The sequence below is a fragment of the Pieris napi genome, chromosome 23 (genome assembly GCF_905475465.1).
Source record: "Pieris napi chromosome 23, ilPieNapi1.2, whole genome shotgun sequence".
NCBI classification, from domain to species: domain Eukaryota; kingdom Metazoa; phylum Arthropoda; class Insecta; order Lepidoptera; family Pieridae; genus Pieris; species Pieris napi.
The window spans coordinates 4,683,257-4,709,050 of record NC_062256.1 but is presented as its reverse complement, the minus strand read 5'-3'; the positions used below and the strand labels follow the sequence as shown (position 1 = coordinate 4,709,050).

General features: G+C 34.0%; 1 protein-coding gene across 3 annotated transcripts in view; it reads left to right on the top strand.

Moving 5' to 3' along the window:
• LOC125061361 overlaps nt 1-25,794 on the top strand; it is a 49,155-nt gene that overhangs the window by 896 nt on the left and 22,465 nt on the right. For 2 of the 3 annotated variants that reach the window (XM_047666760.1, XM_047666762.1), the window contains exons 2-27: nt 1,254-1,391; nt 1,977-2,112; nt 2,493-2,563; nt 3,650-3,751; nt 4,329-4,408; nt 5,400-5,479; nt 5,865-5,991; nt 7,403-7,539; nt 8,095-8,205; nt 9,081-9,195; nt 9,937-10,003; nt 11,314-11,467; nt 12,525-12,609; nt 13,476-13,542; nt 13,936-14,003; nt 15,446-15,537; nt 16,396-16,657; nt 17,136-17,256; nt 17,892-18,017; nt 18,141-18,235; nt 18,500-21,144; nt 21,882-21,982; nt 22,700-22,795; nt 23,570-23,635; nt 24,403-24,540; nt 25,484-25,570. In XM_047666760.1, coding sequence (XP_047522716.1) covers nt 1,254-1,391; nt 1,977-2,112; nt 2,493-2,563; nt 3,650-3,751; nt 4,329-4,408; nt 5,400-5,479; nt 5,865-5,991; nt 7,403-7,539; nt 8,095-8,205; nt 9,081-9,195; nt 9,937-10,003; nt 11,314-11,467; nt 12,525-12,609; nt 13,476-13,542; nt 13,936-14,003; nt 15,446-15,537; nt 16,396-16,657; nt 17,136-17,256; nt 17,892-18,017; nt 18,141-18,235; nt 18,500-21,144; nt 21,882-21,982; nt 22,700-22,795; nt 23,570-23,635; nt 24,403-24,540; nt 25,484-25,570 — 5,367 coding nt within the window. The remainder of the gene's footprint in view (nt 1-1,253; nt 1,392-1,976; nt 2,113-2,492; nt 2,564-3,649; nt 3,752-4,328; nt 4,409-5,399; nt 5,480-5,864; nt 5,992-7,402; nt 7,540-8,094; nt 8,206-9,080; nt 9,196-9,936; nt 10,004-11,313; nt 11,468-12,524; nt 12,610-13,475; nt 13,543-13,935; nt 14,004-15,445; nt 15,538-16,395; nt 16,658-17,135; nt 17,257-17,891; nt 18,018-18,140; nt 18,236-18,499; nt 21,145-21,881; nt 21,983-22,699; nt 22,796-23,569; nt 23,636-24,402; nt 24,541-25,483; nt 25,571-25,794) is intronic. The other variant, XM_047666761.1, reaches the window with a different exon arrangement.

Sequence of the window (25,794 nt, the reverse complement as noted above, 5' to 3'; positions counted from 1 at the left end):
TGTATATGTACCTTAAGTAAGATACGATAATAGAACAAGGCTTGCATCAACATTCCTTGTTGAACTAGATAGTAATAATTGATATAATATAGATATTCTAGAATTGCTAACCAGAATGTTAGAAGCTAGGGGATCAGATAAAAAATGCTGTAGAACTCTCCAAGGGCTTATTTTAAATAAATCAATTTGGAATTTGTTTACACTTAAAAGATGCAAATTAAGTGCAGAAATACACTAATTATGATACACAAAATACAGTCACTAATTACTTTAATTACGCGCACTTCGCACAGTACTTTATCATTTCTCTTCACTATTTCGCACTTTATCTCTTCGGTGTTAGTCTCTTGGTATTGCACTGAATTAATTGGTTCCATTTAGGCTCGGTTATATATCCCTAAGAATAATCTTATATATGTTCGAGAACTCTTGGGCAGGATGGATACTGAGTAGCGGTTGCACTCAGTATCCATCCTATATATATATAATCCTCTGTGGAACATGGTGTAATTAATTAATGGTTGCAGCTCCTTACAAGCGTTGTGTAAAAAAATGGCGATTAAAAAGTGTGGCGGAGAGTTTCTTGCTCACTTCCTCTCTACGCCCTTGATTTGAGAACTGGCAGTAAATGTAAAATTAGAAGCATTAATATGTATTTCCTTATTGACGAGTCATAAGTGTACATTTTGTTACCTATTTGATTATTTGATTTTTTACTTTTTTACTTTACTTTTCCAATTTATATTAAATTAATTAAACCATTTAAATATATAAGCTAGTTTTTGGATGTTTACTATCAAATACTTTGTGCTTACTTTTCTTAAATATTTGATGACTAGAAATGATTAAAATAATAATTTATTGTCTGTAGTAGTGGATGAAAGCTTTGTAAATTGTACTTACTGACCTGGTTTAAAAAAAAAAATTTGTATGGGTAGATAGTCTGTATGTACAACATTGGTGTTTAGTGGTATTTTATATACACTCAATATTTTAGATATGGTTGACCATTGTGCAATTCAATAAAAGATACATTTAAACTTTAGTTCCATAAAAGCACTTCTTTAGTTGAGTTCTATAGAGGTTACCCATGTTAGGTGTGATCATTTTGTGTTAATAATGATATTCAGTATTTTTAGGCTAAGATTTAAATTAGACAAAAGGAGAGACCTGCTTGGTTCATTAAGTCTTAAATTTTTTGTATTCGATTCCAATCAAGTTTCAAAGTAAATTTCTGATTTCCACTATTTCAGATTGGTCACCGCGCATCAGGCAGTGGCTCATCATCTACATCATCATCATCATGGTCTGGGGCTCGAGGGGCGAAAGGCCGACGGGCAACTCGACCGCATCGCACGCAGCGGCGTCGGACTATTGCCAAAGGAAAAGAGGTAAGTTCTATGAAATAAAATAATGTTTACATTGACCAAAAACTTAAAATTTTGAAAGGTATCTTTTTTCCACTTAACAGACTGCCTTTCTTAATAAATATGAGTATTAAGCTAGAAACAAATGTAGGTCCTCAGGATCTAAACGAAAACCATAAGTAAAAGAAAATCAAAACATCTACCTGATACAAAATGGTACAGAGCGGACATAATTTTATTTCCGAACCAATTCGACTTAGGGTCCTTCAAGAAAAGAGCATACTAATTCTTAAAAGGCTTGCAACGCACTCGCGAGCCCTCTGTCATTGAGAGTGTCCATGGGTGGCGGTATCATTTAGCATCAGTTGAGCCTCCTGCCCGTTTGCCCCCTGTTCTATAAAAAAAAAATCTGCATTTGTTGTTAATTTTTCTATATATTTCCTTTACCATACAATCATGTGTTGTTTATGTGGTGAGGCCAGACCCAAGTTCGTATAATGATTTTCGTTAAAGACTTTCAGCTTGTAAGTGTCTGGCTATCATTTATTATTTTCCGTCCGAGAGCTTCTGCCATTGATTATTTAGTAGTAACCAAAAAAACTTCCACAGGTTTGCCGCCGTCGCAGTATTGCAGCTCGTCGTGCAGCTTCGCTTCGCATGCGTCGTATTGAAGTCGCGTCGGACGTGTCTGATGTGGGTGCTGACTCAGATTCTGATGACCAATGGACGGAGTTGGATGACTCTTGTAAGTTGTCCTTAATGAAACTTACGGAAATGTTGAAACATTATATATATAACACAGCATAGTTTAATTGTCAGTTTTAAAATATAATTTGTTGTCTAGTATATTATTAAATTAACACCCATTGCTTCCAGAAGAAAAATGCTAGTTTTTAAGTGCTAATGAAAACTTAGAGTTACATAAGTACTAGACATCATGACAGGGTTAGGAAAAATATTTTTTTTTAGTTTTAAATAAAGTAGACACCAAATCTAAATCTTACTAACTTATCCACAATGTTTTGATTCAGTTTTTAAATCTGTATTGTGGTTTCTCTTGTTCAACTTGCATCATCACCGTTTGACCCATGAAATCGTTATTTTTAACCTTTTATGTATTTGCAGCATCTTCAGACAAAGATGGTGGTAGAATGGACGACATCTGCCGTGCATATCAGGAAAATGAAAAGGGATTGGTAAGTAAATCTAGCTTAGTGGATGGTGCATATGGTGTATAAGGGTTTTGAGAGATTATTGACCCCCCCCCCCCATGTAACGCGCCGTAACGTTTTTCTACAGTACTGTATCCAAGTATAGTAAAACGTTTCGTGACCACCTAGTGGCTCTTTATACCTAAAAGTTACCATTATGTGGTGTAAAGTACTGGAAAGTCGAAAATAATATTTACAATAACGCGTAATTCAATCCCCCCCAAATCGTAACGTTTTACTAAATTCGTTACGTAATACTTGAACGCTCCTGTAACGTTGGTGTAGGCAAAAGACTTATTTAGTCTTAATAAATCATTTTAAACGGTATTTGTATCATTTAGTACATATATGTATATATACAAAAAATGCATTTGAAAATCTATTTTTAGGATTTTTTAATTCTATACGTTTTTGACGTAACCTCAGCGTAGTTCCGATTGCTATAATTCTATAAATATATTTTAAAACCAATTATGACCGTGTGAACTAAAGTTTCCTTTACAGCGTTAATACAATTTCACATAGTCAACAAGTACTTTAGGAGTGAAATCAGACTTACTATCTTAAAACTAAAAAATGTGTAAAGCAATTAGTTCATAAATTTTTACTTACTTTGAACTATGACCAAACGGAAAACCTGCTAGATATATTAAAATAATTTTCACATAATATGTTCTCAGGCGTGTGCCTAACACATACCCTCTCCCACTATCAACATACACACACACTCACCTACACATACACACACACACACACACACACCCACCCTCACATACGCCCATACAACTGTATTTGTGCTATTTTGTGCTAACTTCTAATTAGTTGACTGTTTTGTTTTTCTCTCTTTAATTAAAACGTTAATTTGTTTGCCTACCCATATATGTATGTTCTCTTTGTAAACACTCAATATGACTTTGCTGTGGAATGGAAGCCTGGTTATCCATATCACAGGTTCTTGCCTAGTTTGGAAACCAGTGTCCCAATGTCTTTTCAATTGTTATCTTATTTTTTGTTGTAAATGTTATTTGGGAGAAAATAAAAATTATTCTTATTATCTTTTATGATATCTAGGTGGAAGCTCCGGCGATGGGTCAGTTCCTTCTCCCTTTGCTCAGTGCTGAACCCCCTCCAGAGCCAGATCACTTTCTTATCAGACACGAGGATATTCTTCAGGTATACCAAATATATTTTTATATTCCTATTCTTTTTTCTATTTAATACTAAAGCTTTTTGTTTGTTTAGTTTTTTGTAATTTTAATTTTTTAATCAGTAATAGTTCTTTTTGTAATGTTTGTTTTGTTTAATAATTGTTTTGATTGATATATTTATGATCTCTACATGTATGCCATGTTTGCCTTTAAGTGCTTGTCACATTAATAATTGTATTTTGTGTTTGTGTATGTACCAGTGTATCAGTGTGCCGAGCGTTGTCAAGCTTTATCAATAAAAAAAAATGTGTGCGTGTACTAGGTGTACACACGTAAGAAGTAAAACTTCTTTATGACCTTATTTTTCGAAAAATGATCTACTATATGCAACTTTACAGAAATTGGTTAAATAAAGTTAAATTAGATAAAGTTTAACAAAAGGCTTTTATTATCATAGACATGAATACAAATACAATTATTTCATTTTAACTTATTACTGTACTACTATGTAGTAATGTTTCACTTCAAAAAATAATCCTAATCCTTTTTAAATAGTAACCTTATTTTATAAAAAAGATCTTTAAAACTAATATTATTTCCAGTTGTTGGCGTCAGCGGAAGAAAACGCACGCGATGAAATGCCTCTGGAAGACGATGGCGCCTTGGAGACGCAGCCGGACTTGTAAGTATTGCTATTATTAACGCATCGAAAGCCTCAAATGGTGACTTGTTTTGTGCCTCATGCAAAATGCAGTGTTTAGTTTAAGTAAAACTTGGTAGACTTGATGCATAGTTTTTTAGACAGCGATTTTTAAGAATTACAGAATTCGACAATAGAAGTGCCTTCTGTGGGCCAATTGGAATCTATCGGTTATCGGTATTCGGTAGATTGTACTACACTAACTTAGTTATCATTCAAACTTCTTTGGTCAATTACAGATTAATTTTACTTCCCAACAATTTCATATAACTACCGAATAATGATACGTTAAATTGCAAGCAGTATGTTGAGTTGACAATCTTTCGACAGTTTACAATCTCGCGAGATAGATTACAATCTAACGGTTTTTACAATTTTACGGTGACATATCCAATGAAAATTTAAATTTAGTAGTGTTATTCTTTCGGCGTCTTCTGAGCCTTTTTAACTCTAAGAAATACATGTTTTCCCATGATACTTACCTTTCATCGTAGAGCACGTAATAATTGGTCATGTGGAAATAAAATAGATCGTCAGTTGGTACCTCAAAAAGGTAACAACTGTGTACGAGCCAAGGCTGTACATTTTGCTTACTCAGGCTTTCTTAGCTTTCTAAGCTTAGGAGTTACGAGAGTATAGCCGCAAGCACAAAGCACTCTTCGACTGTTACATTGCATTAATTCGTTACATAGCAATTAACATTTCATTATTTCGCTCATATTCTATTGCTATACGCGAGTGGTTAATGTAGAGTAAAACGAAAATCTTCTATTTTTTAAAACCGCGATATCCCAGGAACCGTAAATTTTGGTCCTTCGAGCTATCCTGAAGCGTACAAGCTCTCCGATGATTTTACTTAAACATAGAGCAAGTTTTAATAGCACGCTTAACTTGGTGGAAACTAATCTTTTTTGCCTTAGATAATAATGACTTAAGAGTATATGAATAATAATTAATATAATGTTGTACTCAGACTGTCAGAAGACATGTTTGACTCCGAGGAACCAGTGGTCACACCAGAGGATGAAGCTGCTCTGCTTCACTTTGTCTGCGGTATGTATGAATCGATATAGGTCTTACTTTTAATTTTCATTTTCAAAACTGTTATAATGAATTGTTATTATTTTAATAATAGTCTAGGGATGTTACAACCCTATATGGGTCATGGCCTCGGATTGCATCTGTTTCTTTGATCTGATCTTTGATTCTATGCCTGCAATACGCAATAGATTTTTGGGTTTTAGACATTCCCGTTTCCTTACAATTTTTTACTGTGCACATAGGAAAAGAACCATTGCTCCAGAACAGACCATGCATACATTGTACTAGATTGTTTTTTTAAATATCTATTTTTTCGAAATAATTAATTTAAAGGGTATGCGAATAAAATTTGAAAATTTAAAATCAATGCTTAATATTGTTTTTATCATATTTTCAGAGACGGAACAAACGTCCTTAGACGAAGAGTCGCGAACTTTCAAACCGGTTGAGGAATGGCTTCTCGGAGTCTATCACTCCTGGTGTGAGATCAGTGCGCTTATGTATACTTTGATTGGGACCAATATGTGAGTATTATGTTCTCAATAATGCAACTTTACGTACTTTTGTAATAAATTTAACTTATTTTACAAATCTGACATAGGTTGTAAGTCCCTAGAACTTGAAGTTGAAACTACTTTGTTAATCATTTGTAACAAATTCCTATAAACCTCAAGCCGATATCGAAGTCGGCCGCCAAAGACACATTCTTACCTTTGGTCTATAGATATGGGCTAAGTAGGTAGGTAAGCGTGTAGGTTTCAAAGTTAAATATATGGTTCAGTTACGAAGTAATATCCAGAATATTCTGATATTCTCTTATAGGCATAATATGCATATAACGATTATAATCAAAGCGTACAATGTTTAATGGTGAAGGAGAAAAATATAGTTACGAGTACAGTAAAAGTATTAAACGTATTAATTATTAATAATGATAGAAGGAAAAATCGTTAGCGCGAACTCTGCGTTTGATAGGTTTGCGTTGTGTACGCCGACACTAGTTGCAGGCTCCGCGCACTGCGCGCGCACGTAACGATAAAATCACCGCGTGGAAATGTTCTTGTTCGCCTCAATGTTAATGACTTAAATTGGTCAAAATGTCAAAAATCATTTATTCATGTACACTTATGAACGTCAAAAAAAAAACATTAAATGCGTAGATAGAGTGAGTATAGAACTAGATGAGCTTGTAAAATAACAATAATAACTATAGAGAGAAGGCATTAACGTGAAATACTTAAGTGCGAGCGAAACAGAGTATCAGTTTTTCTGTCTCTATTTGCGTATCGGGTTTTATTTGTTTACCACCGAGCCCTTGGTGGTAAACAAGTTTTCACCGCTTACTGATAAATCTGTGAAACCCAAGTCAAACCCATATTTTAAGACTTTATCCTTATAAGAGGTGTATTTAAAGTCATGGTCAGTCATGGTGAATTGTTGCATAATTGGCTGTAAAAGCTATAGTGAGCGTAAAGAACCAAACATAACCTTTCATCGGTTAGTAGCTTATTTTGTTACGACTTTATTCAAGAATTATTCATTCGAATGTGTATTTTGGTCAATAATAAGCAATCTTCAATGAATTTAAACTGTAAATACGACATATGTCGATCATTCGCTATCTCACACGCAGTACGCTGATGCCTGGTCTATACCATAGTCCGTCTACGATTTAATTCTTCTAATTTTACATTTACTGCCAGATCTCAAATCAAGCGTATAACGGAAGAGAAGAACTGGCAAGATACTCTCCGCCACTCTTTTTAATCGTGTTATAGTTAGAAGGGAAGTGACTGCGAAGTTTTTAGTGTTACTTGTGGTTACGTGGAAAGAAACGTACGTTACATTATCAACGGTTTCGATGCTTTAGGCATTTATACACGATACTCTTTAAAGTTTATATTCGTGTGCGTAATTTAAATAATACATTTACAGGAGTGTGGAAATGGTGAAGTCTCCTTGGTCGTATCGAGCCCGTTTCGGATGCCATTGTCGGCTTTGCCTCAGCGCTGCTAATAATGTTGCCGCATTGAGACATTCCCTTGTCGATATTGTACGGGAATTGGCGCATGGTGAGTGAATGTTGGAATAAGAAAAATGTTGCCATCAATAGATTTTGTGTGTATGTATAATCACATGTCATGTAATAAATCGAATAGAAATTATAATTGATATTAATAGAAATATGTGATAGTGTTGAAGGTACTAATTAGTATCTATTGCATACATTTAAATATTGATTTTATTTTTATAAATTAAATCAACGGAATGCCGAAAAAGACGGCAGGTACTTAAGAAATGATGACACCCCCTAAACGGCTGGATCAATTTTGATTTTTTGTGTCGAAGTGGATTCGAGAATGGTTAAAATTACAATTAGATTATTTTACAGCTTATTTAAAGAAGTTTTTTATTTAATACGTGTCTTTAGTATCCGCTAGTAGACTATACATTTGATTTTTTTGAGAACAGATAAACTATGTATGAAGAAGTAAATTCTCCAAAATTATTGAATTTATATTAAGTATGGCAATTTTTGATAGTCTTCAAAACTTAATTAATTATAGCTATTTATTATATAATATTAATATAGACTTTAGTGTAATAACGGTGCAATAAATTTTCAGTAAGCAGCACAAGTAGCGTAGCGGGTGCGCTCGTGAAAATGCTGTGTCTTAACTGCGCTGAGCTCACACCGGCACATTGGCGTCTACAGCGGATCAAAGTGCCTGACGAAGGTATGGATGGAAAATTATTATTAATAGTTAACAATAATTGTTGTTAATGTCTGTTCTTCTCGTTACGTTACTTTTAAGCAGTCTTTTTAAATAAGTTACGAGTTATCAATATTATATTTAAATAGCACAAAGTTCCCTGAAAGGTCGGCAACACACCCGCTAACATCAGGCGTTGCATGGGCGGCAGTTATCACTTCAACGTGACCTCCTTTTTGTTTTCCTCTTGTCCTATAAAAATAAAAAATCAAAATATTCAAAATTATTTAAGGTGGATTATGAAACTATAATATGTATAGTTTTTTAGAACTAGTAAATGTAAAATTAGAAGCATTATTATGTATTTCTTTACTGACAAGTCATAAGTGTACATTATGTTACGTATATGATTAAATGATTTTTTTACTTTACTACTTTAATCGATGGAGTGATGAAAAGATCAATGAAAAATTACTTTTTTCATTAAAATACATATAGCAATAAGATAAGATAAGATTTTTAATTTCACGAAGTTTCAGTATTAAATCAATCTTGATAATACTGGTCATAGAATAGTTGTAAAGGTTTTGCAGATAACCTAAACTAAACACAAAAACTACTGAAAAATTCCAAAAATAATCCATTACATTGACTAGCCTATATCAACTTGTGGTCAAAATTCGGTTAAAGTCTCCACTCCGAATCTTTGAATCCGATTTTACTGATATTTTTCTCTTTGAATAAAGACTCGGAGCCTAGTAGATATAGCCGAAGTTCGGAAGAACATCAGTGTGGAAAGCAACACTAAGAACATATAATTAGTACCGTTAAATTATTAACAAAACCTTGAGAAATCTCATGGTGCTGTTGATTAATGAAAAAAAAATATTTTGATGTAGGTGCTGAAATCATCCACCAACACCTAACGAGACTGGCGCAGCAGAACGAGACGGCCGAACAGTTTGTGAACAGAGTCTGTCTTTGTCGCTCCTACTATCGACCGTTTGAGAAACAGTGAGTATACACAGAACATCTTTCTAATAACTATATGAAAGTATTTTTTTTAAATTGTGTACGGCTAACATCTGAATTATTTTTGTTGATTTGTGTGTAAGGGAGCGTTCAAGTATTACGTCATGCAATTTTTGGAGATATTTGACCCCCCCCCCCCATGTAACGCGCCGTAACGTTTTCCTGTACCCAAATATAATAAAACGTTTCGTGACCACCTAGTGACTCTTTATACGTAAAAGTTACCATTTTATGGTGTAAAGTACCGGAAAGTCGAAAATAATATTAACAATAACGCGTAATTCAATCCCCGCCCCGCATCGTAACGTTTTACAAAAGGACCCCCCCCCCCCAAATTCGTTACGTAATACTTAAACGCTCCCTAAGGCGAATAGACAGTATTTTTTTTTATTTTACTATAAATAAAAACAGTGAGGCTAGAAACTTGTAGATCTGGGTCAGACTGATGTGTCTGTTTGTGGCCTTTTTTTAATAGTCGATTTTTTCCATTAACCGATTTTTGTGTCTAAGTTATACCGGTTTACTCACCATGTCTTCCTTCACCGTACGAGCGTGTGTTAAATGCGCACCTAGAAAAAAATCACAAGTCTTTTAACATATGACACTTATAAACCTGTTTTAGCTTTACGTAAAACTAAATATAATATGCGAAAACGGATCGTTAAAAGAGAACCGTTCGTTTTTTTTTTTGCGTCAGCTTATTTTTATTGTATTTTTTTTCAGGTACGCCGTGGAAAGGTTTTTCAAAATATTGGAAAAGTTTAAAGCTGCGTCGACAATCACGTTTAAGGTGAGAAAGTTGTATATAGTTTAAATTCCTTTATCCATGGGGAATGGGAGATAGGGAAGACATTCCCATGTTTCACATGATAATTCATTTTTTATTGTTATAAGTACTTCGAGTCATGTGAACTAATCTTATCTTATAAACATTTTGTGAATAAAACATGGCGATTAATGAGTGACGGAGAGTTTCTTGCCAGTCCGTCTCGTCTTTGAGGAGTGGGAAATGTCAATTTTGAAGAATTTCTTTTTTTTTTAATTGATGTTTAAAAGTTTACATACCTATAGGAATACTTTCGACTTCTATGGCAAATAGGTTATCCGCCTTTTGTGCTTATCGTTTTGTAGCTCAGCTTGTGAGAAGAGAATTACGAAACTATTGTTTCGTCACGATCCGAATAAAATAATCATTGGGCCTCAAAGTCGTTTTGTGTTTTATTACAATTCCATTCAAAGAACGAAAAAACACATTGTTAGCTAAAAATCCAGTGGTGCTACAGCCTTTTAGGTTTGGGCCTCAGATATTTGTATTTATTTTTCTTATTAGAAAAGTGAGTGATCAGCCTTTACGTACACGACACACGCTGACGACCCTTTGGGTCTAAGGCATGCGGTTTCCCGCGATGTTTTCCTTCCTTTCCTTCCGTCCACAGCCGAAGATTTACGAAATCAGGAATGATAATCGCCGAAATCACTAGCGCCCGAACCCAATAATTAATCCACAATCTCAGATTGAAAACAATCTAAGATCAGACCGTGACAGTCGATCATCTCCTATCTGCATCCCCATAACCAAACCTTACGAAGACAATCCATTTTTGGCGACGGTTATAATGCTCTTTGTCGTTCCATTTTACCGAGTTTTCACTCATATTTGATAGTCAATGTAAACCAAATAAAGTAACTAAAACCGTATAATTAACATTAAAATATACATGTGTATGTTTAAAACATAACAAACAGTGTTTTTAATTATTTAAAAAACTGGTGTAGGTTAAAATTTGTTAAAATAATTAACTGTTGAAATCGAGCTTTCGTCAACTGTCATTTTCATACAAAGGTCTATCCACAGACACCGATACGACCTCCCATGGATAGCATGTATCGATAGATGGCTATTACAATCCGTCGATTGGTTATTGGCACACTTTTTAAAACATTTGGATTAAGCTTACTATCTCAGATAGTGTTTTATAGATTTAGATAGGTTATTGGGTTTGGGCGTAGGCCAACACTGCTTTAAATCCTTAAATACTTATTTATTATTTTATACCTTCAGTTTACTATTAAGTAGTGATCCTAATTGTAACTTTGCAGGTGGATATAATCCCTCCAGAAGGATCGCCTCCAGAAGAATGGACTTGGATGTCAGCAGCAAGGCGGAGATTGGCCAGATGTCTCGATGCCCATCATCGGAACAACACAGCGCATCGGTTGGCGGATATGGCTGCGAGGACCGCGCCTACTGACTGTAAGTATATCGCGAGTTGATCTCTGCTTTGCGATTCTGTAACTCACTTTTCGAATTCTCACAGCGGTTTTCGCAGCGGCGGTCGCGCTCAAATCAGTCGTGAAGCAGTCATTTTACGATTTGGCATTCTGATATACCAATATAAATATGCCAAATAAATAATTTATCTTATAAGAATAGAGAATAGGAGAAAAATGCTCAAAACAGAGAGAGATGGAGTCAATTGGAGGAGGCCTATACTCAATAAGAGGTCCTTGAAAAAACCGAATATATATATATATATATATATATATATGATGTGTGTATATGTATATATGTATGTATTTTGTGTGTGTGTATATATTTTGTAACTTTTTGTAAATTTTATTTTGTAAATTTTTCAAAGAATAAATGAGGCTTAATTATTAATTATTATTATTATAAGAATAGGAATGTATAAGAATATAATGAACTATAATAAAGGATGCCCTCTCATAACATTGCTGTGCCTAGCCAAGGTCCTTATTTATTATTGTAATAAATTATGTACATAAGGAATGCAATAAAGATTTGAGTTTGATAAGGAGGGAACTTGTAGTTTATTGTTTGTTTATAGGAATTTAAATAAATTAAGGCTTACCTTAATTTATTTAAGTTGTCTGAGAGGTTTATATATAACGCTGACACATACCCGAAGTCTTGGGTTCGTTTCTCGGGGTAAAATAATTGTTTTGAATAGGGTTAAAAATTAGGCCTAAAAATATTTTTTAAATGGACGAAAAAAATTATCCCTTATGTTTTTATAAACATTGCCCTCCCTACGAAATTAGAATCTTCTGTCTTCAGATATTTTTTTTTTGAAGATAAAACGCTGACACATATCTAAAGTCTTGGGTTCGTTTCTAGGGGTAAAATAACTGTTTTGGGTTAAAAATTAAGGCCTAAAAATATTTTTTAAATGGACGAAAAAATTATCTCCTATGTTTTTATAAACATTACCAGCCCTCCCTACGGAATTGGAATATTCTGTCTTCAGATATTTTTTTGAAGATAAAAAAAAAGAATAAATGTTTTGCAGTGAGTGCGTGGTCTGATTATAAGCATCGCTGCGACTGTCTCACTCCAAGAACTGTCTGTGCTCAACAACGAAAACAACTTCTCAGGTAAAAATCTCTTTAAAAAGTATCATATAATAAAGGTATAGATTTAATTCGTAGACGTCGGTCATGCGCAAGGTTTTATTCCTAGAAAAATAAAAAAGATAAAATAGATTTTATGGAATTGTATTATTTAGGTTTAAAGTATATATTAGTACTAGCAGACTCGGCCAAGCTTTGCTGTGGCTAAAGTTTTTGTTATATTACATACTAGTATACTATTCAAGGGAAACGGTAGGAGAACACCAGTCATGGGGACCACCATGCTTTTTTGGTGGTTATGCCATTCAATTGTAGCTTACGTGAAACGTTGGTACTTTCAACACAGCGCCGTGTGTTAGAATTGTGACTGTCAAATAATAAACAAATATTTTGCAATAAAATAATATTACGGGTATAAATGAAGATGTAAGCTATACTATCTTTTAAGTTAGTTCAAACTGCACACGGTATGCAAATTTGATTGAAATCGGTTAAGTAGTTTAGAAGTCCATAGCGGACAAACAACGTGACATTTAATTTATATATATTAAGATACATACATACATACATAATAGTTAGTAAGATACATACGTACTTTGTGGAACCAGCTGCCCACTGAAGTATTTCCGAACCGATTCGACTTAGGGTCCTTCAAGAACAGAGCGTACCAATTCTTGAAAGGCCGGCAACGCACTCGCGAGCCCTCTGGCATTGAGAGTGTCCATGGGCGGCGGTATCACTTAACATCATGTGAGCCTCCTGCCCGTTTGCCCTCTGTTCTATAAAAAAAAAAAAGTTAAATAGTAAAGTATTTTTTCTAAAGTGTAATATTTTTTTATAATATGAAATACATCATATTTGTTATAAATTCTAATATTATGTGTTTTTAGGATATCGTTCTTCGGTATGATGCATGCAGTCAACAAATACAATGGCATAGATGATCCCGATGATAAGGTATATTTTTTTATTATCTATGTATTTAATATGATTAACATATTCTGAATCAGAATATGCATACAGGGAATTTTCTTAATATTTTTTGTATAACCCATTAAAAACGAATACATCACTGTCTCTTTTTAGCACAGCGTACACGAAATTTGACAGAAAGAGACAAATGAGTACAGTTAGTAGTAGTAGTAAAAAGGTTAACATTAAATTTTTTACGTAAATTAAATTTTTAATTCGTGTATTTTTTGGAATAAAATTTGGCAACTAAAGTTTTTTTTGTAAATAAGGTTAGTTTATATTTTATTAAACGCATAATAGATGGCGTAAAATTATATAAAGGCTGTTCTTGAAAACGAGACTGACAGAAGACGATGATTGAATTTGAATTTTTTTAAGCATCCAAACGATGAGAGGCTGGATAGCGCTGGAAGAGAATTGCAACAGGGCGCCGGGACTGGAGCCAAGTGAGTATAGAAAGAAGAATCATTTTGAAAAAAAAAAATAGTTGTAATATATATTAATTTTGTAACCCCATAAACATAAATAATATATGTCGAAGAAATAATTAATAATATTAAACAAAATAAATTAAACAAAAAAAATACAAAATAAATTGTAAAATGGGGATTTACTCGAGCGTCATAGATCTATTGGGTTGCGAAGCTTAGATAGTAAAAAGAAAAAAAAAAACATGTAATGTATACCTTTTCATCGGTGGGGGGAGCGGCTATAGATTTTCAATAATGTAAAAGAAAACTCTGCCATTGACATATTCGAGCACGAATCAGTATCTGGATAGCATCCATGTCTTACGTATTTTTAATAATGTACGTATGTTTATCTGATTGTTTGCATGGTGGGAGTGGGTGGGATTGATTTGCTCCAGTTCAAACAATTTGTATGACAATAAAAAAATACGATTAAAAAGAGTGGCGGAAAGTTTCTTGCCAGTTCTTCTTACCCGCTCTACGCCCTGGACTTGCGAACTGGTAATAAATGTAAATTTACAATTAATTTAACTTGACAATTCAAAAGTGTACTTGGTTACCCACTTGAATAAAGATATTTTGAGTTTGAGTTTGAATCGTTGTTTGTAGAAAACAAAACATTTTACAATAAATGCTCAAAACTATCATCACATACATTTTGCTGAAAGGAAGATCTCAACAATATGTTAAATGTTTAATTATTTGTAACTGATTGTATGTACGTTCTTTTTTTTAAGCAATCAATTTTAATTATAATTTGTATTAAATATATCTATTAAGGCCGATTATTAACCTGGTTTTCTGTTTTTGATCTTTCTTTTTCTAATAAGATCACCTACTTGTGAGGTGTGTATCTCCGTCCTTTAGAAACGCCTTCGTATTGTTCACGATGTTTTTATTTACCCTGTTGGTACACAGCTGTGATTTGTACACACGGCCATAGGCTTCCTATACCATACCTCTATCTTCATACTACGATGTGATGGATCAGACACGAGCATATCTACGGCGTGTTCGAACGCCGCTAACGTATTATAAAGAATTTTTATTACTAAAGTTACAACGGCTTTTTTATATTTTTTTACCACAACCGGGAATCGAACCCGGAATACCTCATGGCTGATAGTTAAACATGCTATCCGCCAGTCCAAAGTGGCGATAAATATCGTCCCATAACTTTCGAATTGGTTACGGCGTAATTTTTTCCGATACTTTGGGAATCTTTAAACTTTAACGACGAAATCGGTTGTTTATAAGACTTGTATATATTAATTAAATAGTACAACTCCAGTAAAAACCTCTTATATTTTAATATGGGTTTGGTATTATTGAATTTATATTTTAATTTGAGACGTGTACAATTTAAATGGTGTAGGTATATTCGAAACATAATTTTCTTATTGTGTTATTGTTTTCAGACCTCCAGATAGTATGGAGCAGCAACTTCAATTGGTCAAAGCTAGTATGGATATGGACTTGATGGATTCGCTTAGCAATGATTTGGACGATTGTAAGTATACGTGATAAATTATTAATTTACAAAATTGGTAAAAAATTTAGATGAAAATCTAAGAAATTATAATTTATGTTGGAATGTGTTATAACGAGGTGAAGAACCTAAATACCATACATTTGTCGCAAAAGAACCTAATTCTTTATAACGAATATTAGTTTTAAATCATGCTTGATTTATTGACTAATCGGGCTCGTAGTGAAATTTAAAAAATCAAATTTAATTTTTGTCTTATATTATATTTTATTTATTTACTTTACAAACTCCTTCGAAGAAGCTTGATCGATTTTTGTGAATTTTTTATGTATATTCTATTGTGATGAGTGTGGCCCAACCCAGAATTTTTGTTAGTTTTTTGGCAATTTCATTTAATTACAAAATACATATAACCCTCAATATTCTATTCTACCACTAATACCCTAATTTAAAAAGTGTTACAAGTTCTGTAAAAATGTTTATATGGCAAAACGTTGGGTCAGCTAGTACACTGTAAGGATATGCAAGATGTTGGTCTAATGTCGATGAGGGTAGTTATATTTTCCTTTATATATTTTTTAATAAGACGTATATAGACGACTCATTGGTCTAGTAGTTAGTACCCCTGACTGCGAATCCATGGGTCCCGGGTTCGATCCCCGGCTGAGACGGACATCGATGTGATGAGCATTTGGTGTTGTGCTTAGGTCTTGGGTGTTTAAATATGTATTTATATGTCTATCTATCTATAATATGTATGTATATCCGTTGCCTAGTACCCATAACACAAGCTTCACCAGCTTAGCATGGGACTAGGTCAATTGGTGGGAATTGTCTTTAAAAAAAAAAAAATCAACGTTGTAACAATTAACGTTCCAGTATCAGAATCGGACAACTCGCTCTCGGTTCACTCTGACGGCTCCATGTCCAGTCATTCCGGCTCCAGCCTCGACTCGGCTTCAGAGCTGCTAGTGCTGGCGGCCTGTGCAGTGGAGGGAGGTGGCTCTGGGGGCGAAGGCGCCGGCGAGCTTTGTAGGACGGTGAGGCACTTGATGCGCTCCATTGCGTCTATCGAGCGCCTCATGGATAGGGTTCTGAAGCATTGTGACGATTGGCCGTCAAGGGATGCGCCTGATGCTAGGTGAGTTGACAAAAATTGTATCTATTTAATGTAATAGAATTTGTAGGAGACGTTCTACGAAGATCATGTTTTGTTGTTAATGTTTAGGTAACTAGTTTAAATACTAGTATTTATATTTTTGTAAACTTAAATTTATAGTGCTTGAATTATGGCTTGTCAATCAAAGTACCTTGATAAACTATCCAATATTTCTTTAAGTTGGAACTAATAGTTGCTGAAATTAAGGCGTTTAACGAAATAAACGAATTCTATAGCTTTATAATTTGTATTGAAAATAACATCACATAAATGCGAGATTAATTTCAGTCAAAATATTAAAGGTTTCATTCTGTTCCGATAATTAAGCCTTAATCCACTGTATTTGTCAAATAAAACCTAAAATTACTTTAGTTCTTAGCAGTTTGAGTTTTATGGACATTATATAACTTTAAATTTTTATTGTTTTTACGAAAACTTTAATATTTAATATTTTTTATAGAAAACGTGTCGATCTGGGTCTGTCTGAAGTAGATCGTAAACTAATGGCCATGTATCGAAGACTGCCAGAGGTTCATAGACGACAGTTGCAGGTTTATAAGCGACAGAAAAAATTATCTACGGTAAGATTCAGAAAATTATTTATCTCCCGTCACAGCTGAAGCTAAAATTATTACTTGCTTAAACAAGTCTTAGTAATTTAGTGATAGCTAAGGGATCGTCCAAGTATTACGTCACGCAATTTTTGGAGATTATTGAAAACCCCCCCCCCCATGTCACGCGCCGTAACGTTTTTCTGTACCCAATAGTAAAACGTGTGACTCTTTATACCTACTTTATACGACTTTATAGAGTTTACACTGCATATAATTTTTTATTCCGCACATAGAAATCCATTACCTTTCCCTTAGCTAATTGATTGATTCCATGACTGAAACATCAAATGCAATTAATAATTACATTACATTTATACAAGTTGAAAAATAATATTACAACGCTTTGTAGTGGTAGACGATTTTTATTAACTGTTAATATATAATAATAAGTTAAGTATATAGGGAGAGTTCAAGTATTACGTAACTAATTTGGAGGGGGCGGGTTTTCAATCCCAAAAGTTGTTACGTAATACTTTGACGCTCCCTAAGTAAATGAAAAACGGCTGACGACGATTTTCTATCAATTTCATTTCTGTACCAAATCTGTGCCGCCATTATGAGTCAGCAAAAAAAAGTTACTAAGATAAATCGTCTGTCCGCAGGTGTGTACGGCGCTAGTGGGGACGGTGGCACCCCCTCCGCCTGCACCTGGTTCTCCCCCCACGGCCCCGCCAACCTTGCCCCCCACTAGTCTCTGTCCCGAGTATCACCTGCAGAGGTTCAAGGAGGTATGTTCGTATGTTTATTGTATTTGATTTGCTAATGTGTGGACGATCAATTTTAAATATTCAAATAAATTCAATACAAAAAAGTTGTTTATTGCATTTCTTTTTAAATGTAAATATTTATAGGTCCGTCGTAAAGTAATGCACATGCGCGATCAGCAATTGTATTATCATCGACTTAGAATGTGGCTCGAAGACCAACTGCGACAAGAAAGAGAAAGGTATTTTTTTATTCTAAATTCATCGTTATTTTTATATACGTCATCATTTCTGTTGTAGCACTGAAATTAGTAAAATTTTAAGTCTCTGTTGAAGAATATGAAATTAAGAGTAGAGAAACTTGAAACTAATGAGATAATTCGTGATATGAATTCAAACTTCATATGTTATTGAACCTTTCATTGCTTGTAGAATCAGTTATTGTGTAAGAAAATTACGAATTTGTTCCTATTAAATTTAGTAACAAATATTTTGTTTTATTATAGCCTTCCTGACAGCACAGTGACATTAATAGATGACTTGCCGAAGCGAAAACTCCGAGCTCTCAGTTCTAAACTGCCCCGTCTTGCTGCACCAAAAAGAAAACTAAAACCCACGCAAACATTAACAAAATCCCATAAAATACTCCAAATGCTCAAAAGTAAACCGAATATGGATCTTAAATCACCCTACAAAGAAATTGACGATGAACCAATCAAGTCTGAAGTAGAACCCCCCGAAGCGTTTCGATGCGATAGCGACGCTGAAACCATAGTAGCTGAAAAGGACGCCGATCTTTGTGAGGAAATGAAGGAATGTTTAGCGAAATTCGCTAATTTTGCCCTCCATACGTTAGATAACAACTTGCAAGAAGACTTCAAAGAAAAATACCCAGATTCTGTGAGTCCCCCGCTACAGGAAATGTCGCCAACTACGTCTGAACCGATGCCCGTTTATCAGAAAAATCCCAGAATGCTCCCCATAAGCAAGTTTTTAAAGGAAGACAAAAAGGAAGAGCATAAAGTCGAAGTGGTCGAGAATAAAGATTCCAATGTTTTTAAATATGTTACCTTCGGTTTGGAAATCAAAAAGGCCATGGAGGAATGCCAGTATATTATTAATACTTACAATAGAACGCAGAATGAAAAAGATAAAGAGGATCCCGACGATCTGGTGTCATTAGAACAAATAGTTGAAGTTATGATGAATTTAGAAAAGAATTCGGCTGAATTTTTAGATAAAGCCGATTCTGACGATCTACACCTGTACGTGACCAACGGTAACAAGTTAACTGAAGTAGTAGAAAATATGCCACAGATATTAGCAAATATGCCTGAGATTGCGTCAAAGCTATCCGAATTCGCAAACGCCAGCTTTGAACTACCCGAATTTGCGTCCATTATGAATAGTCTACCGGAAGTCAACACTGACGCTCAGTTGACTCCGGAAACTCTTAAACAAATAAGAGAATTGAAGTTAAGTAAGCGCGATAGTATTAAAGTTACTAAAAGCACTGCCAAACGTAAAAATAAACCTAGAGTTAGGAATACTGATAACGATATAGATAATGATTTAGATAGTAAGGATAGTGAATCAGACAAACAGAATAAGGAAGATCAACCACCACCAACATTACTTGCCAAGTGTTTAGAAGACGAAACTATTGTTATACCGAAAGACGTTAAGAGTTCAGAGTCATATTTTAAAGCTGCAGAATTATTTGAAAAGGCAGTGAAGGATGCCTTATCTATGGATGAACTAAAGGGAGTCATGCGTCCTAAATTTACTTTTTGGCGGGATTTCGTAACAAGTAAAGTAAAATCGATCCCCCTAGAAATTCTACGAAACGAAGTAGAAGGAATGCTAGAGAAATTTTATTTGCACATTAAAGATATGGCATGCAAACATCAGGGACCGCAAATAGATAGACTGATTGAAAAAGCAGAGGAGGCCAGAGAGACCGTTGACAGAGATTCAGACGAGGAAAGCTGTCCACAGTCTAAAGAATCGCTCAAACAAATAACGAAGTTACTAAGCACTTCTGCTGGGAACACGTTCGATCTACTTATTATGAAACTATCAAAAATGTCGCAAGACAATAAATCCTCTATCAAAAATCTCAAATTTAAATACTATGACGTAATTAGACGGTGTTTAGACTCTCAACAACTATCGTCTTGGGTTCTCTTAAACCCAGAAATAGCAACCAATGTAATACAAGAACTAACAGGAATGCCAGTGACTAAAGTAGATAATACTCCGGATTTCACGACCATACCTAATGAAATAAAAACTGATTATTTTATAAATCGATTGCGCGAAATGAATCGAAATTATATGAGGAGCATACCCAAAAATTCTTTAACTGGAGATCAGTGGCTGATTATGCTATACAAATTGGAAGAAGTAGAGAAATGTATTAAAGAAACGTTTTTGAAAATCAAACCTGAAGCTACCAAACAAACTCCGCCGCCTAAACAAAATACGAATCAGCCAAGCGAAGCGGAAATTTTGGCAGCTAAAGGTCTCAGCAAAATAATAGGAAAAGCAAATATACGACCAGTTAAGAAAACACCAACACCACCAGCGAAAGAAGTTAAGCCCGAGCCAAAAGTCGAGAAAGAAGATAAGAAATCTAAAAACGATGCATTACTTGCTAAGTGCGAGGCAATACTTGTATCGAAAGGCGAAAAGTCCTTGTTAGAGAGTTTTTACGCTATAAAATCATATATCGTACAGGGCGTACCTGTTCCCGAGACATATAAAAAGCACGTCATATCAATTTGTTCTAGCATAGACGCTAGACTTTTAGATGACGACATAGAAGAGACGTTAAAAGTAGAAGATGATAAGAATTTATCAGTTATAGGGTCACAAAATCCGGAATTATTAGCAAAATATTCCGCTCAAGCTTTAAGAAATGCTAAGCAAACACTCAACGCGGTGGCATTTAGGAACATGAAGAACGGTGATGAATGTGATACTCCGAAGAATAATTGCAAGTACACTAATGATTGTACGTGTGAGAGTTGCAAGGAGAGTGACAAGGATGAGAAGGAGAAAGAGAGAAGGGAAAGAAAGCCGATGCTGAAGGCGAAACCGGTGCAAAAGCCATGTGAAAATGGAATGCATCAGCCGCACTTTTGTAAAGGTAAGTCAAAAATATATTTTATCTCGTATCGTTTTATGAAACTTCATACGTAACGATTATTTAATGACTTTTTTATTAGATATAGTCAAAGTCAAATCATTTATTTCAATTAGACCACCTAAAATGGCACTTATGAACGTCAAAAAAAAATACAAAGAAGATTCTAGTTGCCCCTTCCAAAAGGTAGTTTCGTGTGGAGAAGAATGGGCAAGAAACACATCAATATTTTAATAGTTAATAATTATCAAAGACCACTTCCATATTTGTGTAATCAAAGAATGTACATTTTAATTTTATTCAATAAGGGAGCGTTCAAGTAATACGTCACACAATTTTTGGAGATTATTGGAAACCCCCCCCCCCCACCCCATGTAACGCGCCGTAATGTTCTGTACCCAAGTATAGTAAAAGGTTTCGTGACCACCTAGTGACTCTTTATACCTAAAACTTACTATTATGTGGTGTAAGGAACTGGAAAGTCGAAAATAATATTAACAATAACGCGTAATTCAATCCCCGCCCCGCATCGTAACATTTTACAAAAGGACCCCCCCCTCCCAAATTCGTTACGTAATTAATACATGAACGCTCCCTAATGCTATAAATCATGCGTTTTACTTTATTTTTTGATAATTCCTAATTTATAAGATTTAGACTTATTAACACTCCCTTAATCTATAACATTTTGTATTAATTTTACTTTAAAATTACGGGTTTGAATGATTTTATTTATTCAGTAGGACACAGTACGGCACCGGCGCCGACGCAAAGCGGGTGTTCCAGTGAGAATCCCGACCAGCCCTGCTCTTGCTGTTATTGTACAGTTTTTGGACATGCTGTAAGTTTTAATAACTAACTGATTCTTAATAGTGAATATGGTTTACGTGAGAACTGCAAATTTATTAAAAAATGTAATTATATAATAATCATTTACTCTCGACGGTTCGTGTATTTCAGCAATCGTGGTGATCGAAGACTACCCCATCAAGTTTATAATATTAGTTATTATTAAACTAGTTGATAATAACTCGACTTTATCAAGTCGCACTATCTAAAATTCGACTTTGTGTACGGAATTCGTCATAATCGTTATATTTGTTTAAGCGTGAACATTTTGTGCTTTTCAGGCAATTATTTTGAAAAATAAAGCGCATAAAATAAAATTGTTTGCTATAAACCAGACGAATCCTTTTTGTATTCTAATTATATACACTATAATCTAATATATAAAATTCTCGTGTCGCGGTGTTTGTAGTTAAACTCCTCCGAAATGGCTTGACCGATTCTTATGAAATTTTGTGTGCATATTGGGTATGTCTGAGAATTGGACATCTATTTTTCATCCCCCTAAATGTTAAGGGTAGTCCACCCCAAAACTATTACTTTTTAATTTTTAGATTTTTTTTATGATACTGCAATAAAAAATACAATTTTATTATAAATGATATACATGGCAAAACGACGTTTGCCAGGTCAGCTAGTAGTGTTATAAAGACATATTTTTCAACTTTTCATACCATTTTAGAATGTCTATAAAATCAATTATATTTTTCAGCCGCCTCTCACTACACCAGTACCGAGAAATTTCAACGAAACGAGAGAAAGGTTAAGATCGATTCTCAATAAGAAAAAACAGAAATGCAAGTCAAATGTAAGATTTTCTTATTTTCATAGAAGCTCTTTAGTCGATTGTAAGGTTGGGTGAGATCCAGATCCGAGACGCGCTTTCTCCAGTATGTCATATATGGATCTATACTCTGATTTTTCATTTCGTAGAATTCTGACATTTCATAAGTGTTGCTACTAAATAGTTCTCCACCGAAAATGTAACAAATTTGATTTATTTGAGGGCAAAAAAAAAATGCTACGAATTTTTTTATGTTTTACCTACAAAAAGGTAAATCAAAATATTTACTTACTGAAGTGACCTAATACAAAAATAACAAATATTTTAATATCACGAACAATATATCGAATTAACTTTAATTACTTTATTTTATTCCTTAGCTGGCATCACTGCTAATTCCAGGTTTCGTACACCTTTAAAAAAAAAATGTTATCTTTACGTGTGCGTTTTTTACTGTTAGTGATGAAAAGAGACGTAATTGTCACTCGCCGTAAAACCACTTTTAATTTGGAGCACCGCACTTAATAAAATGGGTACATTAACTAACAAATAAAATGTATGTATAGACTCAGATGTTCAGACTTGTATTGAAATTGAAAAATGTGCCCGACCAAAAAGGTTTGTAATCTCTGACATGGCAAAAAATGATAGCTGTCAGAATTCTACGGAATAAAAAATCAGAGTATAAGTCTCAACTCTGGATATAATAGATGCAAGGTTATTAATTTGATTTCTGAGAAAATTGTTTCGAATTGGCGTATACTTTTATCTTTAATTCTTTATTGTTATCTATTCTAGGGTGATTCAAATTCGCCAACGGCTGAAACGGAACGCCCAAAAATACAACCAGTTCATCGACCACCCGTAAGTTTTTAATAACTTTATTTATATTTCATTTTATAATGCAATGTCATCCAAGGAAAACGTCACGTCATGATTGAAAAAAAAAACCACGTCAAAACTACATTAATTTTAAAATTTTAATTATAAAAATGCATGTTTGTTACAAAATGTTACGATTTTAATTTACAAACGAGCGACTTAACTTATACATTACGTTATTAATTGTGATAGAGTATGTAATATGACAAATATGTATGATATAATTAAAAAAAATAATTTCATTTATCATTATTTGTGATATGGAAAAAAATTAAAAGAAATTACAATTCGTAGTACTTAGGGACCGTTCAAGTATTACGTAAGCAGATTTACTGCAATTTATCCCCCCCCCCCCCACTTGCTCTTGTCAGCAAAAGTAAGCAAAGATCTCAATAATAATAGAACATAAACGTATTAATTTTTTGTAGGAATCCTCGAAAATGCATTTCATTTTCAAGCATAGACAATGTGTGGGTAATATGTGTAAAAAAGTAAATAATTACTGTTGACGTACCATAGAATCACCAAATAAGAAAATCAAACACACATACACATACATACACACATACATACACCCACACATACATACACACACACCTAAAACACATATACACACACATAAACACACACACAGACACACACACACATCACCCCTATAGTTCTTACATAATACTCGAACGGCCCCTTATATATAGTGCGGAAAAATATATATTAATAGCGTTGTTTTTTATTCTTTTTGTAACTTTCAGGCTCTCCCTAAAACATTACCACCGAATTTAACTCCACAAGCGCAACAAAAGAAGCAAATATTGGACAAGCAACAAAAACAGCTCGCTGACCAAATGGCCAAAATGGCTGTTAGTGAAAAACCAGAGACAGAGACTAAGGTGAGAGAAATATAAATCAAGCTTAAAAATTGTTTTAGCCCTTATAAGTTTGATTTAGTGAATATTTATAACTGAATAATAAAAGCCTTTATTCAGACAAGATAGAATTTTTTTACTATTTACATATTTAGTATTGAAAAAATTAACTTAAATATAGTTGAAAATTTTCATTCCCTCGACAACCTTGTCTGTTTGCCTTTTGTTGGCAAAGGCCTCCTCCAAATCAACCATAAATTTCTGACCTGGGCAGTTCTCTATGGTATGCCCAGCCCACTTCCATTTTAGTTTTTTAATCGTCATATAACTGAATACCGAATTTTAAATGAAATATGGAAAACTTATGCACAAAGTAGAATTTTTGTAAGAAGCATAATGAAATATATAAAATCTCAAGTTTTGTTTAAAAATAAAGATGATGTTTCCACTAGGAAGGTTATTAAGACATTGAGCTGTGTATCATTGATTCAGTCAAGTAGATGATTAAGTTAGTAGGTACTGTGTAAACTCTTTATAACGTCATTCACTGTAACGAAAAACTTACAAATACATTCATTCTTCTCTACCTATAACGAAAGCTCTCTATGACGAATAAAAAAGGTTGGTCCCTTGAAATTAGTTATAAAGAGTTTACACTGTATTTACCAAATTTTAAAAAATATCAGTGTCCTCAGTAGTCAGTATATTATATCACCTCCGATTGTGGGATTGATCATTGGAGTCTTTAATGATACAAAGTAGTCTGTGATAACTAAACTGCTACATTTTTTTTCTAAATATTCATGTACTATAACATCTTAAATCACTGGCTATCACTATATGTATGATTAGCATTTTTGTCTTGTCAGTAGTTGATGTAGTATAGTAGTTTAAAGAAACTCATTGAAAAAGTTAAAAAAAAAAACTGTTTAGTAAAAGTATTAATAGGATAATTTCTATATTCCAGCCAGTACAAAACTCCGCAACACCCACTCCACCAATAAACACGGATTGTAAGGTCAATCCAAATGCAATGGAACAGATAAAATGGCAGGTGAGTTCTAGTGTAAATGCATTACATTTAGGATATTGTCCTACTATACTGCTTTTTTTATATTTATTTATTTTACAAAAATAATGTAATAGAAAATCGCTGTGGTTTGTATAAATGTAACCAGAGCAGTCTTGTTTAGGGACCGTTCAAGTATTACGTCACGCAATTTTTGGAGATTATTGACAACCCCCCCCCCCCCATGTAACGCGCCGTAACGTTTTTCT